Source organism: Salmo trutta, chromosome 12, assembly GCF_901001165.1.
Source record: "Salmo trutta chromosome 12, fSalTru1.1, whole genome shotgun sequence".
Lineage (NCBI taxonomy): Eukaryota > Metazoa > Chordata > Actinopteri > Salmoniformes > Salmonidae > Salmo > Salmo trutta.
In genome coordinates this window covers 33463879-33484418 of record NC_042968.1, presented here as the reverse complement: position 1 = coordinate 33484418, position 20540 = coordinate 33463879, and the positions used below count along the sequence as shown (strand labels likewise).

General features: G+C 43.6%; 1 protein-coding gene across 1 annotated transcript in view; it reads right to left on the bottom strand.

The window, feature by feature from the left end:
• The window catches only part of LOC115204765 (CREB-regulated transcription coactivator 3-like), a 110338-nt gene that overhangs the window by 28257 nt on the left and 61541 nt on the right, over positions 1 to 20540 (bottom strand). Inside the window, exons 6-9 of the mRNA XM_029770471.1 lie at positions 11726 to 11764; positions 10418 to 10503; positions 10082 to 10131; positions 8902 to 9155 (exon numbers count right to left, since the gene is read on the bottom strand). Coding sequence (XP_029626331.1) covers positions 8902 to 9155; positions 10082 to 10131; positions 10418 to 10503; positions 11726 to 11764 — 429 coding nt within the window. The remainder of the gene's footprint in view (positions 1 to 8901; positions 9156 to 10081; positions 10132 to 10417; positions 10504 to 11725; positions 11765 to 20540) is intronic.

The window sequence follows — 20540 nt, the reverse complement described above, 5'->3', positions numbered from 1 at the left end:
GAAACGTGAATGAGGATGTGTTCAACCCTCAGTTCTGAAGCTTCTCTCTTCTGTTTGTTGTGTTGCTTTAAAAGTGTGCTTTGTGTAGCCTAATAGCAAGTTTTACCCAGGATTGGATCCACTCTTTGCGTCCGTGGACTACACCTCTCCGTTGTTCTTCGTGGCCTTTCTCCGCTGGAGATCTGTCGGCGGATTGGCTTGTCTGACTGACCACAACCTTTTTTGTATACGGTATTTCATTTGTTTTGGTGTGATGTATACCGTGATGATTTATGTAGTTAGTTGTAGTTGAGGACTTATTGAGATGTGTGGTAAAATAGTTGTTATTTTGATTGTATGATTGACACTGGGTTTACGCTGCACTGGGATGAGCGGACAAACATTGCGTGACTAAGGTCATTTGAGTTCCCTGAACTTGTTTACCGGGCTGGACTTTTTAGGCCCGAGGTACAGGACATTTCTGGAGGAACCAGAGCTGTTTAAAGCTCATTATTGTTATATTGTTGTGTGTGTGTGATCATTTGTTAGTAATACAACCACGCAAACGAATACAGTTGTTTTGTAAGTTATTTCCAATGTTTTAAGGATTTATGAAAAGTGTATTTCCATCCTGACTTTTACATGAGTCCTTTGTATTGGTGTAGACTTGACGGACCAGATGGGACTCATTCCCTCCCAAACTAAAAGGAGAAACCAATATTTTCTCTGGTAGACACAACCTACCTGGCACCCCTATAAATGATAACCTCAAGTCAAAACCGTTACATAAAAAATGGCACCCCAGATGGGACCTCAACATTGAGAAATAACCAAAGCAAATCTTTTGTGTGGAATTAAAACAATGGATTCACCCCAAGAAAATGTGCTCATCCATATCATACCTGTCAATGGGAATACACAGGGCCAGTCTGACCATCGAGCCGACATCTCAAATCATAATGTTAATGGAGTTGATTTGGGCCAGAGCCCTGGGAATCTGAATGCTCTGTCTGGACCACAGGCGGTCTAACCAGTTACTCACTTATTGACATGGATCTGTGTGGAAGTACTGAGCTAGCCCTCCCTCTGACGCCCAACCTTCCTCCATTGTCTGGTTTATCTCCAGAGGTTGTAGTCTTACAAGGTGACATCCTTGATATTCGTCGGACTCAACAACATTTCCAAACTTTAATCCACCATAAATTCAAATGTCTGAGTGAAGAGCAACAGAGTGCCATGTAATTCAGAAACTCACTGAGCACTCTAACCCACACGCTGACGGAGCTCAGTGAGAGTGGAAGACGGGATGTTACTGGTGCCATGGACAAGCAGTTTGACTACCAACAAACCCAACTCACTGCCACTCTCCAGTGGCGCTTGCAACATCATCACACTGAGGTCCTCAAGGATGTTAATTCTGTTTTTTTCTCCTCTGGTTAACACTGTAGACCACTTGTAGAAAGAGCTCTCTAATTGTGTTAATGTTGGCTGACGTGTCTGTTGACATGGCCTCCATTAGGCACAACTCCTTGCACAGAGCTTCTCTGGTGTCCACTTCTGTTCAGACCACTGAGGGCCAAGCTGGCACCTCAGAACACCTAAGACAAGGCCATGCTGCAGCCACCCCTTGCAGGATGCAATCCACCATGCATCCTGGTGTTCATTTTCATTGTCCGATAACTCCCTCACCCTCTACTTCCTCAATCCCTCCTAGCTCTTTTGTTCATGGTGATTTGAGTAGATGTCATGTGGGGGCGATGCCCATTAAATTGCAAATTCCCCACCTTTGGGAAAAAGGATGACAGTCCTGATCCGCTAATGTATCTGGAAAGATGTCGTGACTTTCTTGCCCTCAATCCCCTGGCTGACGAAGAACTCCTTGCCACATTGAGGAATGTGTTGCATGGGACAGCTCGAGACTGGTGGGATGTGGCACGTCTCACCACTACCTCCTGGGCTGACTTTGAGGCCAAGTTTTCCTCTGCATTTCTGTCTGAGGACTACACAGATGAGCTGGCAGACAGAGTCAGGAATCGAGTGCAAAGAGAGAAAGAGAGTGTCCGTGACTTTGCATACGGTTACCACTCCCTGTGCAGAAGGTGGAAACCTGGCATTGAGGAGGAAGAGGTCATTAAATTGATCTTGAAGAACATCAACCCACTACTAGCCAGTCAACTCAGAGAAAGAGTCACCACTGTCGATGGACTGGTTCGCCTGGGACAGCAGCTCGAGAAGGACAGAGAATGCCAACAGCAATATGAACAGAGAAAGAAACAAACACCCAAACCGTTACCCAAGCCAGACCATCAACAACAGCCAGTCTCCAGCCAAGACCCCTCCCATGTTCTGTTGGAGATGTAGCCAAAAGGGACATTCTTCAGCTACATGTCCAAGACCATATCAAGTAAACCCTTCCAGAAACCACAAATCACAACAGGCCAACACACCTAACTCCCTTCGCAGGAACGACCATCCTACTCTGGGTGCTTTGACCAGAGCTGAAACCCCAAGAGTCACTACCTAAGCCCCCCCCATCGACATCCCCTTCCTTTCAGTTAATACCACACCAACTGGTGGTACCCCTGTCCATAGGTCCATGGACAGGAAGAGCCATCCTGGACACCGGGTCATCCTACACACTGCTCAATGAGAAACTGTGGAAGGAGGTTAAAGGTCCACAATACAACTTGAAGCCGTGGACAGAAGGTCCACTCTATCTGGCTGATGGTGAGGCTAAACGACCACTTGGATGGAGTGAGGTAGAGTTCCGCCTGTGTAACCACTCCTATATGATTCCTTCTGTTATCCTACAAACCAAGAACCTTGCTTTTCCTGTCGTGTTGGGAATTGATTTCATGTACTTCAGTGGTGTCCAGATTGATATCGCACACAATTGCTACTGGTTTCCATACAATCCGAGCAAGAAGCATTTCTTCCAGTCAGAAGCTACAAAGTTACATGATTGGGGTCCAAATGTGGCAGTCTTCTCTGCCATTGCTCCGGTACCACTAACCCTTGATAATCCTTCTGATGATCTCCTTTTATAGGCTGTGAGAAGAGCTCAGCTGGAACAGCCAGAGGAGTTAAGGCTGTTGGAACAGCTGCAGAATAACGCTGATGTATGTACTTCAAAGCTGGGACGTACCGGGCTCCTGAAGCACAAAATATTCCTTACACAGGAAATGTCGATCAAGCAGAAGCCATATCGTTTGTCCCCAGCGAAGCTAATCATCCAAAAGGGACTCATTAACCTCTACGGGCTAGGGGGCAGCATTGAGAATTTTGGGAAAAATATGTGCCCATTTTTAACTGCCTCCTACACCTACCCAGTAACTAGAATATGCATATACTTATTATATATGGATAGAAAACACCCTAAAGTTTCCAAAACTGTTTGAATGGTGTCTGTGAGTATAACAGAACTCATTTGGCAGGCAAAACCCTGAGACAGATTCTGACAGGAAGTGGATACCTGATGTGTTGAATTGACTTTGAGCCTATGCCATTGAAAAACAAAGGGGCTGAGGAATATTTTGGCACTTCCTATTGCTTCCACAAGATGTCACCAGCCTTTACAAAGTGTTTTGAGTCTTCTACAGTGAGATCTGACAGAATAAGAGCCATGGAACGTGATGGCCCATTAGACACCTGGCGTGCGAGTTGATGGTGGGTACTCTCATTCCGAAACGTTTTAAAAGAGAACCCAATGGTCCGCCTTGAATTTTATTCATGTTCTGGTTAAAAAAGGCCCTAATGATTTATGCGATACAACGTTTGACATGTTTGAACGAACGTAAATATATTTTTTCCGTTCGTGATGTGAAGTGAAGTCCGGCTGGCTTAGATCATGTGCTAACAACACGGAGGTTTTGGGACATAAATTATGAGCTTTTTTGAACAAAACTACATTCGTTATGGACCTGGGATTCTTTGGAAGTGACAACTGATGAAGAGAATCAAAGGTAATGGATTATTTACATGGTATTTTCGATTTTAGATCTCTCCAACATGGCGGTTAGTCTGTATCGCAATGCGTATTTTTCTGGGCGCAGTGCTCAGATTATTGCAAAGTGTGATTTCCCAGTAAGGTTAATTTTAAATCTGGCAAGTCCATTGCGTTCAAGAGATGTAAATCTATAATTCTTTGAATGACAATATAATATTTTACCAATGCTTTCTAATATTAATTAATTATTTTGTTGTGATGACTTGACTGCCGGTATTGGAGGGAAACGATTTCCTGAACATCAACGCCATAGTAAAACACTGTTTTTAGATATAAATATGAACTTGATAGAACTAAAAATGCATGCATTGTCTAACATAATGTCCTAGGAGTGTCATCTGATGGAGATTGTCAAAGGTTAGTGCATAATTTTTGCTGATTTTATGGTTTTGGTGACACCTGTCTTTGAATTGACAATACACTACACACAGCTATTGTCAATGTACTCTCCTAACATAACCTAACTTTATGCTTTCGCCGTAAAACCTTTTTGAAATCGGAAAACGTGGTTAGATTAAGGAGATGTTTATCTTTCAAAGGGTGCCAGATAGTTGTATGTTTGAAAAACTTGAATTTTGACATTTATTTGGTTTCAAATTTGCCGCTCTTGAAATGCACCTGCTGTTGATAGCGTGCCACCTGTGGCGCACCCTAACGTCCCACATAGCCCAAAGAAGTTAATGATATGTTGACACAAAATATAATTGAACGTTCATCCTCATCCCAAAAAAGACCGGTGGTCTTAGATTTTGTGTGGACTATAGGAAGACCAACAAGGTTTCCCAGACTGATGGCTATCCTCTTCCCACCATCCAAGAGATCCTGGAGTCATTGTCTGGTGCGGTTGTGTTCACTACCCTTGACCTCAATAGTGGCTATTGGCAGGTTGAGATGGACCAGGAAAGCAAGGACAAGACTGCTTTTGTCTGTGCTGAGGGCTTGTTTTCCTTTAAGGTGATGCCTTTTGGATTAAAGAATGCACCTGCCACTTTCCAAAGACTCATGGAGATTGCGTTAGGTGAGCTCAGAGGGAAGATCTGTTTCGTCTACCTGGACAATATAATTATCTACTCCCAGAACAGAGAACAACACTTTCAAGATCTTCAAGCAGTGTTAGACAAGCTAAGGGAAGCTGGTCTGACATTGAACATGAAGAAGAGCAACTTCTGCCAAATCTCCCTGAAGTTCCTTGGCCATATTGTGTCTTTTGACGGCACTCATGTGGATCCTGAAAAGACCAAGGCGGTACAAGATTTCCCTGTCCCAACCACACTCAAAGCCCTTCAACGGTTCCTTGGGATGGCTGGATGGTACCATCGGTTTGTGTTGAACTTCTCCCAGGTGGCAGAACCCCTCAACGCATTGAAGCGAAAAGGTGCGAAATTCCGATGGACGGCAGAGTGCCAGACCTCTTTTGAAACCCTGAAACGACACCTCGTCACACCTCCCATTTTGGGTCATCCCAACTTTGATTGCCCCTTTGTTGTTTACACTGATGCAAGTGATGTTGGACTTGGTGCTGTCCTAGTCCAACAGACTGGACTTGGCACTGAAGAAGTGCTAGCGTTCGCCAGTCGAACATTGAATGGAGCAGAACAGAACTACTCCACAACCGAGCAAGAGTGCCTTGCAGTTGTCTGGGCTTTGGAAAAGTGGAGGTACTACCTGGAGGGAAGACACTTCACTGTGGTCACTGACCATTCCTCCCTTGTGTGGGTGTTCAAGACCAACAAACCAAGCACCAGACTCATCAGATGGGCTCTACGGTTGCAAGAGTTCACCTTTGCAGTAGAATACAGGAAAGGAAAATATAACTGTTCCAGATGCCTTATCCAGAGCTCCTGCTGGTGGTAATGGTGGCCCTCATCTTACATGTGCTACTGTCCTGTCAAACAGTCGAGACTCACCCAAAACGGACTTTCCCATCTCTGATGAGGCCATCTGGAAAGCCCAACAGGATGATCCAGAAGTACAGGCTTTGTACCAGACTATCCTGGAAGATGGAGAAAAGATGGTCAATCCTACCACCAAGCTGACCATCATTGAAGACAAAGTCTACCGAGCTGTACAACTACCTCACAGAACACTATACCAAATGTACATACCTGAAACTCTACGCCTTCAACTGCTGCAACATTTCTATGAAGACCCGTTAGCTGGTCATTTGGGCAGGTTCAAAACCTACAAGCGGTTGCAAGCATTACTGTACTGGCCACATTTGAGCATGGATGTGAAGTCACACATCCGAAACTGTCAGGTTTGTCAAATGTACAAACCAGAAGGTAGAAAGCCTGCTGGCAAGTTGCAGCAAACTGTGGTTACCCGACCTTGGGAAATGTTAGGAGTGGATTTGATGGGTCTATTTCCTAGAAGCTCCAATCAGAATGTGTACATGCTTGTTTTTGTTGATTACTATTCCAAGTGGGTGGAGCTCTTTGCCCTGCGTCAGGCCACAGCAAGGACTATCTCTAACATCCTTACGAAAGAGATCCTGACTTGCTGGGGAGTGCCTGATTACATCCTGTATGATCGAGGTTCCCAATTCGTCTCTGATCTCTTTGAGGAGACCTGCCAAAGATGGAACCTGAGACAGAAGTTGACCACGGCCTATCACCCACAGACCAATCTCACAGAGAGTTAATCGAACCTTGAAGACAATGGTTGCTTCCTATGTAGGGACCCAGCACAAACACTGGGACAAGCACCTTCACGAGTTTCGATTTGCCCTGAATTCTGCTGTGCAAGAGTCCACTGGAGTCACACCTGCAGAGCTGAACCTGAGTCGTCCCCTCCGAGGACCCTTGGAGATGGTGCTACAGCCCCAGCAGGTTACTCCAGACGCTGCTTGCTATGACCAGGTAGTCCATCTCCACGACTTGAGAGCTCTTGTCTCAAAGAACATGATCCAGGCTCGACTCAAGCAGAAGAGAAATTATGATAAGAAGAGACGAGACATGCAGTTCCAGCTTCGTGATCGGGTGTGGCTTCGCTCTCATCCTTATTCAAAAGCTGAACAATTCTTCTCGGCCAAGCTCGCTCCTAAATGGCAAGGACCATATAGGATTGTGGAGCAGAGAGGCCATTTGAACTTCCGAGTGGTGAAAGAGGACACAGGTGAAGATATGCGCGTTGTCCATGTCTCACGCCTTAAGGCCTGTTACCCCTCGGCTGAGGAATTGGAGGAGATTGAGCGCCGCAAGGTCCTGGAGATCTTTGAAGAGGAAAGTGAGGAGACTTTTCTCGGATTCCCAGACCCAGAAGTCTCACGCCTTAAGGCCTGTGACCCCTCGGCTGAGGAGCATGAGCGCCAAAAAGTAATGAATATTTTTGTAGAGGAAAGTGATGAGGAGACCTTTCTCGGTTTCCCCGACCAAGATGTGCCTTCCAGGGCAATGGTTGGCTTTTTCCAGGGGAGGGGGTGTGTGACGGCCCTGAATTTTCCTGAACCGTCTCAGTGCTTCTCCTTCCAATAGGGCGCTTCCCTTTAATTCTTAATTAAATAGTGCTTCTCCTTCCAATAGGGCGCTTCCCCTTTAATTCCCAATTAAATAGTCAGCATCAGCTGCGCAAAAGTGGGGTTGTGATGGAAACGTGAATGAGGATGTGTTCAACCCTCAGTTCTGAAGCTTCTCTCTTCCGTTTGTTGTGTTGCTTTAAAAGTGTGCTTTGTGTAGCCTAATAGCAAGTTTTACCCAGGATCGGATCCACTCTTTGCGTCCGTGGACTACACCTCTCCGTTGTTCTTCGTGTCCTTTCTCCGCTGGAGATCTGTCGGCGGATTGGCTTGTCTGACTGACCGACTGACTACAACCTTTTTTGTATACGGTATTTCATTTGTTTTGGTGTGATGTATACCGTGATGATTTATGTAGTTAGTTGTAGTTGAGGACTTATTGAGATGTGTGGTAAAATAGTTGTTATTTTGATTGTATGATTGGCACTGGGATGAACGGACAAAAATTGCGTGACTAAGGTCATTTGAGTTCCCTGAACTTGTTTACCGGGCTGGACTTTTTAGGCCCGAGGTACAGGACATTTCTGGAGGAACCAGAGCTGTTTAAAGCTCATTATTGTTATATTGTTGTGTGTGTGTGATCATTTGTTAGTAATACAACCACGCAAACGAATACAGTTGTTTTGTAAGTTATTTCCAATGTTTTAAGGGTTTATGAAAAGTGTATTTCCATCCTGACTTTTACATGAGTCCTTTGTATTGGTGTAGACTTGACGGACCAGATGGGACTCATTCCCTCCCAAACTAAAAGGAGAAACCAATATTTTCTCTGGTAGGCACAACCTACCTGGCACCCCTATAAATGATAACCTCAAGTCAAAACCATTACAGTGTGCAATGCTCTTACAGACTTACCCAGAAAGACTCACAGCTGATTCTAACATGTATTGACCCAGGGGTGGGAATACTTATGGAAATTAGACATTTCTGTATTTAATTTTCAATACATTTTCTAAAATTACTAAAAATATGTTTTCACTTTGTCATTGTGGGGTAATGTGTGTTGATGGGTTAAAAAACTATTATTTAATCAATTTTGAATTCAGGTTGTAACAACTAAATGTGGAATAAGTCAAGTGGTACAAATACCTCCTTCGGCACTGTATATTGTTTAAACCATTACAATAATATGTGGTGATTGTGGACATCCTCTAAGCATCTGTATGGTTGGTTACATACTGTATGTATGTACGTGTCTGTGCCTGATTTTCACATGAGTGCACACAAGACAAAAAAGACACATCCCCACACTCCCACAGTACATACATTCACACCCATCTCCAGGCCTTTACTTAACCGTATTGGAGGAAAAGGTCCATGGTGGTCCTCCATTGGAGGAGGAGAAGATGAGAGGAAAGATTAATTGAGAAAGAGCCCCCCCCCCCCCACCCCAAACACCCACCTCCTTCAGTCCAGCCTCCCTGGTGATTCCCTATGCCGAGGTGCATCATGGCGGCGGGCAGGTTGCCTGTGCTGCTGCCCCCGCTCAGGTTGGGGTGGTAGCCGCCCCCTCCATGGTGCCCGTCGTCTGGGTCCAGGGGTGTGGGCAGCGGTGAGGGGAAGTGCAGGTTGCTGAGGTCTGGCAGGGAACCGCCCGTGTTCAACGAGCCCTGGTAGTTGGAGAGGCCCGCGTTCTGCTCTGGAGATGGGAATATACTGAGGACAGGAGGGGAGAGAAAACCAATTATGAAGCGGATTTTAAAAAGGGGAACTTCATTCAAAAGGTTTAATATGCATCTGGATGGGTAGAGGGGAGCAGGTCAGCGTTTTTTGTCATGAATCTTGTTCTGGAAGCAGCTCTGCAGAGCGGTCACTAGATGGCACAGCCACAAAGTAATAAAATCTGATTTTAAACCTAACCCTAATGTTAACCACACCGCTAACCCTAATGCCTAACCTTAACCTTAAATGAATGAATTTTTACAATATAGCCAATTTTGACTTAGAAGCTGGCCTATCTAAGGGAAAACCGCTAAGTTCTGAACAAGACTCATGACAATAAACATCAATGTGCTAGAGGGGAGGGAATGTAACATCTGTGACATACTTTTGGGCGGAGTTATGGCCTTTTTGTTGTGTGGCTAAGGCATTGTATGTGAAATATACTAAATAAATGTTATCAATAATGTTATCAATAATAGCATTGGTGAGAAGTAATGTTTGTGCGTGGATTACCATGTGTGTGAGTGGACTTCCCCTTTAAATGTAACAGCAAGTGAACATTTGCATCCCTGTTCATTCAAGCCCTCAGTGAGATAACTGACTCACTGCTCTATAGTAGTGACCAGCAGCCCACTGTACTGCACTGCTTGACCCAACAAACACACACAATGTTGAAAGAATATGTTGATACAGACATCAACAATGTTGACACATACACACACAATGTTGACAGACTATGTTGACACGCACATCCACAATGTTGACACACACACACCATATATGGATCACATCCCAGTCTTTCTCCCTCTCAGACAGCTGTCACTGAGAATCACAAATAACTTGTCTCATAATGATGACTGATTGTTGTTTAAACATAGTGCCCTGTATGAGTGGATGGAAGATGGATCCTGAAGACTCACTTGATTCCAGGCACTTCACAGGATTTGGGCCGTGATGAGAGGGATTGAACCTATAATAGAGAAACAATTAGGTGATTAAACTGATCAAAGGCAAAAAGAGTGATGGAATCTCAAAATGACTAATCTAACTACTGGAATATTTAGTCAACAGTCTTAGTGTTATGGTCCTAGAACATGAGGCAGAATGATGTGCATTGGAAGCATGCATTCATTAGTACTGCAGCTTTTATCTGCAGCATTATCTCATTCCAAAAGGCTTCCATGTCTGTCATTATGTCTTAAATCACCTCACCCCCCACGTCCCTCTCTCCAACCAATGAGAAATGACACACTCACCTTCTTGGCCTCCCACAGTTGCTTGGGCAGGGGCTTGCTGACACCCATCAGACCCTCCTCATTAGACAGGGATGGGAAGGAGAACACTGGAGAGAGGAGGAGGGGGAGAGAAAGAGAGAGATTAGAGATAATCAACTCCTCACACACATCTCTAGTTATTCCCACCTATTGAAAGATCAAACGACTGCAGATCAATCTAGACTAGAGGTTATCAAGTGTTTGGACACAATGGGTGTTTCTTAATATGCATACTACCGTGTTCCACACTCTCATGCTCCGCGTGCATTCCCCCGACCACGTTCTCTTGAGTACGGAGAATGCATAACACATTACATTTGATAAGCACTCGCACTCCCCCTACTGTATTACCTCACGCTGCACCTCCCCATTCACTGACCCTTCTTCCAAGATACACACAAAGCAAACGTTTTTCTTCCTAATTACCAGCTAGATATGTGAATCGTAATAATCCAGTTAGAAAGCTAGTTAAACAGGCAAAAATGACCTAAATTCTTCATGGGTAGCTAGCTAACAATTCTTTGTGACTATCTGGCTAGCTAACTGAGTGTAGCTAACAGTACTAGTAGTTAGCCCTATTGACTTACTATGGGCTTATTATGGGCTTGCAATCTACGGTACGTAGGCAGATAAACATGCCAAAATTAACACAACATGTATTTATGAACATATCAAGATTAAATATTGTCGTCAGGCAACATATGAGATGTGAAAAGGCAACATTGAATTCTGAAGTCAGAGTGTATTTTCTCTCGCTTCAGCTCAAATAATGGCCGACATTCATTTCAAGAAATGTTGCATAATTTTTTACGTGGTTGCATCATTTTTCTTTGAAGCTTGCATCGAAGCATGCTTCAAAATATCTACAAACAGAGTACGCATTTGAGAAGTGCCCTCCATGCGCCATTTCGCCTACTTTGATTTGGACGCATACTCTGACCCTCCCGTGTACAGAGCACGATAGCATGCATTTTGAGACACACCCAATGACTCAGGGGATCTGCATGCAGGATGCAGATGTCCATTCAGGTATTCAGGTGTGTCCATTCAGGTATTGGGTTGTAAAGGTCTACGATGCTGTGAATGAAGCACGTCTTGTACGCTGACGCTGACGCACATCTGTACATATACCAGGCAGCAACACATCCAGTGGCAAGCACCGTCACACACACATTATGGCCAGAGATCTAGGGGTGTGGGTGCTAGGGGGCAGCAGAAGGCCTCTTCTACACTTGTGTTGGGAGAGATGGAATCAGGGATGCGGAAGAGGGGGGAGGAGTTTCAACTCACCATCCCCAGAGCCGTCCACCTCCGCCTCGTTCACACTGGCTGCACTCCGGCCCCCGCAGGAGAGAGAGGGAGAGAGCGATTAGATAAAGGAGAGAGGAGAGAGAGAGCAAGAGAAAGGAGGGGGAGAGAGGCAAGGGGTGAAGAAAGCAGAGGAACATTAAACAATCACATACTTTCACCAGCTGCTCAGATCCAGCCCACTGTGTTCACTTCACTGACAAAATAAATCAACCCTTTGGACATCAGCAGCAGGCATTTTACCTTCAATATGAATATATTACCACTTATTAAAACACGGCAGCTGGATTTAGCATAGGAATCATGTTATATAATATGACTCCCAAATGGCACCCTTTCCCCTATGTAGTGCACTACCTTTGATCAAAGCCCATAAGGCTTAGTTTAAAACGAGTGCACTATGTAGGGAATATGGTGCTATTCAGGACAAAGAATCATATTATACAGTCTTTTTATTATTGTCCAACATTTCAGGAAGTTGTTGGCACCTTAATTGTGGAGAACGGGCTTGTGGTAATGACTGGAGCAGAATCAGTGGATCGGTATAAAATACATCCAACACATGGTTTCCGGGTGTTTGATGCCATTCCATTTGTTCCGTTCTGACCATTACTATGAGCCGTCCTCCCCTCAGCAGCCTCCTGTGTCCAACATCAATTCCGGTTGTCTTTTCTAAAAAGCTAAACTCACTGGGGTCAAATAAATAAAGTATATATAGTACTGTGTAGTGTAGTACGGTAACAACGCGCTGATTTAAGTTATACAAGGTGAACCCCTAGAATGTGTGTTGTGATCTCAGTCCTGGGAAAGAGGGGGGGAAGGCGGGAGAGAGCGGAAGAAAGAGGGCCATTTTTTTTTATTGGCTAAGTGACCATAGTCCCAGTGAGAATAAAGAGAGGACCATTGTTTTTCCCTCGCCACAAAGATCCCACTGAGAACAGAACCTCTTTCTTTTTCCTCACTCTCACTCTCTCTCTTCCGCTCTCCTCACACACTGCAGGCTGGCTGCCAGGCAGCCGATCCTCCCCTCTTTCTGTTTACTTCTCTTTTTTCATAGTTCACTCTGCATCTCCCTCTTCTAACCCTTCTGCCATATTCTCTCAAAGCCTCTTATAACTGTCTCTTTCCCTCTGCCTTCTTGTTCTCTTTACTTTCCTGCATTCTCTCTTCCTCTTTTCCTACCATGGTCCTCCCCCATTCTTCTGTCCTTTTGTCTCCCTCTTTCCCTTTCTCAAGAACCTGGACCATGTTCAGTAGACAAACGTTGTGGACCGTTTCAGATAGAAATGTCATGAATAGAGCAGTTAACGTGATTCCTTGTTCACATCAGAGAGGCATGTTTGTCCTACATGGCATATTTCTATTTGAACAGTCCACGACTTTATGCCCAGCTCTCCACTCAGCCAACCGGCAGGGAGAGAAGGCAATGGGCGGGAGTCCAGCGTCCCTTAATTTCCTCTCAAATGTGACCAGTCACAGAGACCTCTTGGAGAGATGCCACGGAGTGAAACGAGACCACTGGGACAAAAAATGTCTGTCTGCCGTCCCCACTCTTACTGTGGGACAGAATCACTGTAGTAAGGATTTGAGCTCAAGGCTTGTACTGATAGCACAACATAATTAAATATACCAAAAGAAGACAATGAGATGTTGGTTTGGGATCAGTTCTAAGGTGCACAACTCCCATCCTTTAAGCCCATAGTCCAAGGTTTTCCCCTTCTGATTGGATGGCTAGTGCACAAATACGTGTTCCCAGGTCTAAACCAATCAGTGACTTAAAGCAGCATACCCTCTGCATCCACTGCAGACTGGAGTTGTGCCCTCGTCGTGGGTCGTGTTCATTAGGGCACAACGTAGCAAAATGTTTTGCAACAAGAAAATATTGAGTGTTTCTTACAAAGTCCAGGTAGTCTTTTCCTATTTCAGTCCATGTTTGGTGCCTAATGAACGCAACTACTGAACGTTCCCATGCATAGCCCTGACTCACGTCTGTCTGCCACGTCTGTCCGGGATGGACGTTGGGATTGGTAATCAGACTGGCCAGTTTAATCAGACACTGGCTTACCACCTCTCAGTCTCACTGTAACCCTCCTGACAGGTGACAAGCCCTCTGGGTCTGATAGGACACTGTACGCTGCAACGCACCACCCTTCGCTCACCTGCAGGGGCAGCAGTGAGCCGCTACGGTTTGCACCAGTAGTTCCCAAGTATTTGCATTTTACCATTTACCACACTATTTTTTGTCAGGTGCTGTTATCCAGAGCGACTTACAGTCAGTGCATTTAGTGCAGTGACCCTCCCCCCTAAAGGCTTTTGGGGTTTAGTTGTGATCTTCTAGATCATCGAAATATGTTTATTTTTTTATTTAAAAAATTTAAAGGCGCAGCCCATTCTTAATTTTATTTATTTATTTTATTCCACCTTTATTTAACCAGGTAGGCAAGTTGAGAACAAGTTCTCATTTACAATTGCGACCTGGCCAAGATAAAGCAAAGCAGTTCGACACATACAACAACACAGAGTTACACATGGAGTAAAACAAACTTACAGTAAATAATACAGTAGAAAAATAAGTCTATATACACTGTGAGCAAATGAGGTGAGATAAGGGAGGTAAAGGCAAAAAAAGGACATGGTGGCAAAGTAAATATAATATAGCAAGTAAAACACTGGAATGGTAGATTTGTAGTGGAAGAAAGTAGAAAGTAGAAATAGAAATAATGGGGTGCAAAGGAGCAAAATAAATAAATAAATAAATACAGTAGGGGAAGAGGTAGTTGTTTGGGCTAAATTATAGATGGGCTATGTACAGGTGCAGTGATCTGTGAGCTGCTCTGACAGCTGGTGCTTAAAGCTAGTGTGGGAGATAAGTGTTTCGAGTTTCAGAGATTTTTGTAGTTCGTTCCAGTCATTGGCAGCAGAGAACTGGAAGGAGAGACGGCCAAAGGAGGAATTGGCTTTGGGGGTGACCAGAGAGATATACCTGCTGGAGCGCGTGCTACGGGTGGGTGCTGCTATGGTGACCAGTGAGCTGAGATAAGGGAGGACTTTACCTAGCAGGGTCTTGTAGATGACCTGGAGCCAGTGGGTTTCGCGACGAGTATGAAGCGAGGGCCAGCCAACGAGAGAGTACAGGTCGCAGTGGTGGGTAGTATATGGGGCTTTGGTGACAAAACGGATGGCACTGTGATAGACTGCATCCAGTTTATTGAGTAGGGTATTGGAGGCTATTTTGTAAATGACATCGCCGAAGTCGAGGATCGGTAGGATGGTCAGTTTTACGAGGGTATGTTTGGCAGCATGAGTGAAGGATTCTTTGTTGCGAAATAGAAAGCCAATTCTAGATTTAACTTTGGATTGGAGATGTTTGATGCGAGTCTGGAAGGAGAGATTATAGTCTAACCAGACACCTAGGTATTTGTAGTTGTCCACATATTCTAAGTCAGAACCGTCCAGAGTAGTGATGCTGGACGGGCGGGCAGGTGCGGGCAGCGATCGGTTGAAGAGCATGCATTTAGTTTTACTTGTATTTAAGAGCAGTTGGAGGCCATGGAAGGAGAGTTGTATGGCATTGAAGCTCGTCTGGAGGGTTGTTAACACAGTGTCCAAAGAAGGGCCAGAAGTATACAGAATGGTGTCGTCTGCGTAGAGGTAGATCAGAGACTCACCAGCAGCAAGAGCGATATCATTGATGTATACTGAGAAAAGAGTTGGCCCAAGAATTGAACCCTGTGGCACCCCCACCCCCTTAAGCCTCAACCCCATGGGAATAGTGGGAATTGTCATGAAGTTGGCCTGTGGGTAAGGTTTATGACCCCCCCATAAATACCTTTCTCCCTTCCCCTCTCTCTCTGACCCTACTGAAGGACTTTTGAATAGCCTTTGTTAAATATAGAGTCTGGGAACATCAAACAAGTGGGTGGAAAGGAACCATATTTCGGTAATAGAACCAGTTGGAAATATGCGTTGGAACTTAAATCAGTATGGATGTCAGTTCGGTTGTCATCTGAGACATTATGACTGATGACAGGACGACATAAACTGTACCTGGGAAAGTCTACACATTCTAGTTATCAGATTCACATGGAATTGTTGTGCAATTTAAATGTTTGATATTGAAACTGTTTGTTAGGAGATTAAATGTAATTTTAGCTTCCAAATGAGAGAATTGTGTTTTCATAAGGAAAGAGCCCTGACCAATCAGTGGCCCGCCCCTGTGAAGAGACGGGTTATAAACGATGAAACACACCCTTCTCCCCTCACCACTATATAAGTCAGTGACGAAAACGTAACCAGCCTGTTCCGGGTACGTGAGGTCTGCAGCCTCTGCGTTAAAAGGACACACATGTCAAGTACAGAACTAAGCCAACCTCAGCGTGAGCTTTGGTTGCGAATGGTATGAACTTTGAACTCTGATTCACTACAGAAGTGATACTTCCAAGCCGTTGAGTTAGCAGAGGCCGCTGTAGACATGGGCTAGGAAAGGACGGACGACGTATTCAGTCTAACACACAACGAAGAAACTACAACGTATCCATTTTACCACCAGTGACATTCTTCCGAGGACAGGAAGATCTCTGTTGGCCAACACGGCCAGCATCTACGACCAACCTACCGAAGCTCAGAGTAAATATTTATTGCATTTCCCTTTTCAAAATGGCCGGTAATTTAGAATGCATAAGATTCTGTATTTACGATAGCAGAGCCGTTTCTGTGTTTCCTCAGTCTTCCTGCTCTTTCATTCAAGCCCAACCCCCTTTCTTTGTGTAACAAGCCGCCATGCCCACTAGGGCACATTCTCCTATCATTTCCTTGTAACCATATATGGTTTGTTTTGCATTTCTGTTGAATTATTTAGTTTAGTAAATAAATGGATTTTAAGACAATTGATGTATGGATGACTCATAGTGAAGACTGGGTTCGTGCAGATAACCAACAATTTACGACGTTTGGAATGAGACTAACGTGAGGTAAACTAACATCATTAAAGGAGGCTAATCGATCAGATATTATAATATCTGAAAGTTATATTTGGAAAATTATAACTTTGTAATCTGAATATTTTCCTTGGTGCCCCGACCTAGTTAATTACAGTTACGTGATTAATCAGTTTAATCGCGTAATAATAATTACAGATAGTTATTTGATAAACATGTCTTCTGTTTTAATGATGCCAAAGACACGACAGAATACTGGCGATATATGGCTGACTGCCTGCAACCCAAAAGTGTATCTCAACCAACTCCGGTATTAGACAAACACTGCTCTAGTACTACAGAAAGGCATGTCTCTACTTGCTCTGTAGTCAGTTACACTCCATCTGTCCTACGCTCTCTGCTGTGTCTTCACATGGCATGGACACACAAACGTAGGCCTATGCATCTTGACACACACACACACACAACACACACACACACACAGTCATGATATTCCTTCACAACAAATGGTGTCCCATACACTCCTCCTTATTTATTTGGGCAACAAAGCAAAACATTTTAATTTGTCTCCATACTGCAGTATTTTGGATTTGAGATCAAATGTTTTATGAGACGACAGTACAGAATGTCACCTTTTATTTGAGGGTATTTTCATACATATCCGTTTTATTGTTTGGAAATAAAAGCACATAACTTCTTATGGCTTGAGGGCGCTGTTTTCACGTCCGGATGAAAAGTGTGCCCAAAGTATACTGCCTGCTACTCAGGCCCAGAAGCTAGGATATGCATATAATTGGTAGTTTTGGATAGAAAACAATCTAAGGTTTCTAAAACTGTTTGAATGATGTCTGAGTATAACAGAACTTATTTGGAAGGCGAAACCCCGAGGACAAACCATCCAGGATTTTTCATTTTTAGGTCACTCTCTTTTCAATGAGGCTTTCATTGAGAATCCATAATTCTAAGGCAGTTGCTTGCAGTTCCTATCGCTTCCACTGGATGTCAACAGTCTTTAGAAATTGGTTGATGTTTTTCCTTTGTGTAATGAAGAAGTAGCTCTGTTCAGAATGAGGCTCGAGGGAAGTGTACTGTTTGATAGAGGCGCGTGACCTGAAAAGCACGCTCCACTTTGTTTTCCTCCAGTATTGAACGCAGTTTATCCCGTCTTAAAATTGATCGATTATTTACGTTAAAAAATACCTAAAGTTGTATTAGGAAAGTTGTTTGAAATGTTTGAACAAAGATTACAGGTAACTTGAGATATTTTGTAGTCATGTTGCGCGAGTTGGAACCGGTGTTTTTCTGGATCAAACGCGCCAAATAAATATACATTTTGGATATATAACGACGGAATTAATCGAACAAAAGGAACATTTGTGATGTTTATGGGACATATTGGAGTGCCAACAGAAGAAGCTCGTCAAAGGTAAGGCATGAATTATATCGTTATTTCTGAGTTTTATGTCGCGCCTGGCGGGATGAAATATGATTGTCTGTGTTGTTTGATGGGGTGCTGTCCTCACATAATAGCATTGTTTGCTTTCGCCGTAAAGCCTTTTTGAAATCTGACACTGTGGCTAGATTAACAAGAAGTTCAGCTTTAATTTGGTGTATTGTGAATGTATGAAAGTTAAATATTTGTAATATTTTTTTATTTATTTGGCGCTCTGCCATTTCACCCGATGTTGTCAAATCGATCCCGTTAACGGGATTTGAGCCATAAGAAGTTAATATGCACCTAGTCCCCTCATTTCAATGTGTCATACATATTTGGACTAGGGTTGGGCGGTATCCAGATATTCATGGAGTCCTACCGGCCTTCTCTGATCCCTGGAGTTACGATATTACCGGTTTAGAACACAAGGGGGCTCCAAAAAAAACAAATGCCTATTGGGCATCTATCACCAGAATGCTAACAAAATTAGCACACGTAATAGCGAATTTCCACAGAAGCTGCTAGCTAAATATGCTAACGAGCAAACGAAAATAAACAAATTGCAAAGACAGGCAATCCAGCTCATAAAGTTATACTATACATAAATAGGTAGGAGCTACCGAATGCCATGTCATTTTTGGTGAGTTTGACATTTACAAGTAAAGGTGAACGAGACACATTGTGCAAATGAGCAAAGTTTTAACACATGCTTATCTGAAGGAAGAACAGTACTGGCTCTGGAGCAGCATGTGTACACGCTGTGTCTGTGTGGAGTCTGGAGTCACTAGGGCAATGGGCCTACCTGCTCTGCTCTGAAAAAAGGGGTGAGGAGCATACAGGCCAAGAACGGAGAGGACAAAAAAATGCAAGGAAATCAAGCACTGGCAGCTGTACAGATAACTCATCCAAAGGGCTTTGACTTCTCAAACACAGCAGAAAGCAAACACTATATGATGTCCAGTGACCTTATTAATTAAGCCATTTGCTTAGATAGCGCAACCCCCTAAGTTTAACTTGCAAGTTAATGCAGAATGCAGCGTTTTTCACAAAGGAAAAAAATCATAATTTGCATAAGAAATCTTGCTGCCAGATCTAAAATGTTTCTTGTAATTTCTGCTCGGCATCAGACAAATTTTGTGCTTCAGTTGCTCTTCTCCACTCGGATGAGAATTCACAAACGGGCATTCTATCAGCAGACAGCGCTCTGACTGATGTGTAGCTACTTTTCTCCCTTACTTCTCTTGGTGTAGCCAGCCTACTTTTCTTCTGGAAAATTAAAGGTTAACTTTAAGCAAAACATTAAGAAATGCAGCTGGCAACATTCTATGATAAACATTAATAACATGATGGCCATGCATAGTAAATGTTTTTTTAAATTTTTTTAAACTACGTTATTTTTCATTGTAAGCTCATTTACTCGTGTCGCTGCCAGACAAAAAGTGTTGCACTTCTGTTGTCATCTGATGAAAATGAAGTATTTTCTGCTGAATGTGTAGCACTAATGTATTTTCCGTGAAGGAAAACTATATTTGCACATCCCTGATCACTCTATTGAAGTAAAAAAAACACTTGCCTTTCAATATAAAACACCACCTCTGTCAATACACAGCTGGACTCACCTGCCAATATCCTGTTTAAACTTGCTGGCTAAACAAATAGAGTGGTAATCCATTCTGGGACCATAGGAGCCTATCCAAGTCTCTCTCTCTCCAACATTAAGACATCACTGGCTGATATTGCATTAACACAACACATTCCACTGTCTGAGTGTCTGTCACTCTTAAAACTTCTTAGGGCTAGGGGGCAGTATTGAGAATTTTGAAAAAAATATGTGCCCATTTTTAACTGCCTCCTACACCAACTCAGAAGCTAGAATATGCATATTATTGTTCAGGTTTGGATAGAAAACACACTGAATTTTCTAAAACTGTTTGAATGGTGTCTGTAAATATAACAGAACTCATATGGCAGTCAAAACCCTGAGACAAATTCTGACAGGAAGTGGATACCTGATGTGTTGAATTACCTTTAAGCCTATGTCATTGAAACACACAGGGGCTTATTAATCTTTGAGCACTTCCTATGGCTTCCACTAGATGTCACCAGTCTTTACAAAGTGTTTTTAGTCTTATACTGTGAGATCTGACCGAACAAGAGCCATGGAACGGTGATGGCCGATTAGACTCTGGTGCGCGAGTTCATGTTGGGTACTCTCGTTCCAATACGTTTTAAAAGAGAATGCAATCGTCCGCCTTGAATATTATTCATGTTCTGGTTAAAAAAGGCACTAATGATTTATGCTATACAACGTTTGACATGTTTGAACGAACGTAAATATTTTTTTCCCCCTCGTTCATGAAGTGAAGTCCGGCGGGCATAGATCATGTGCTAACAACACGGAGCTTTTTGGACATAAATGATGAGC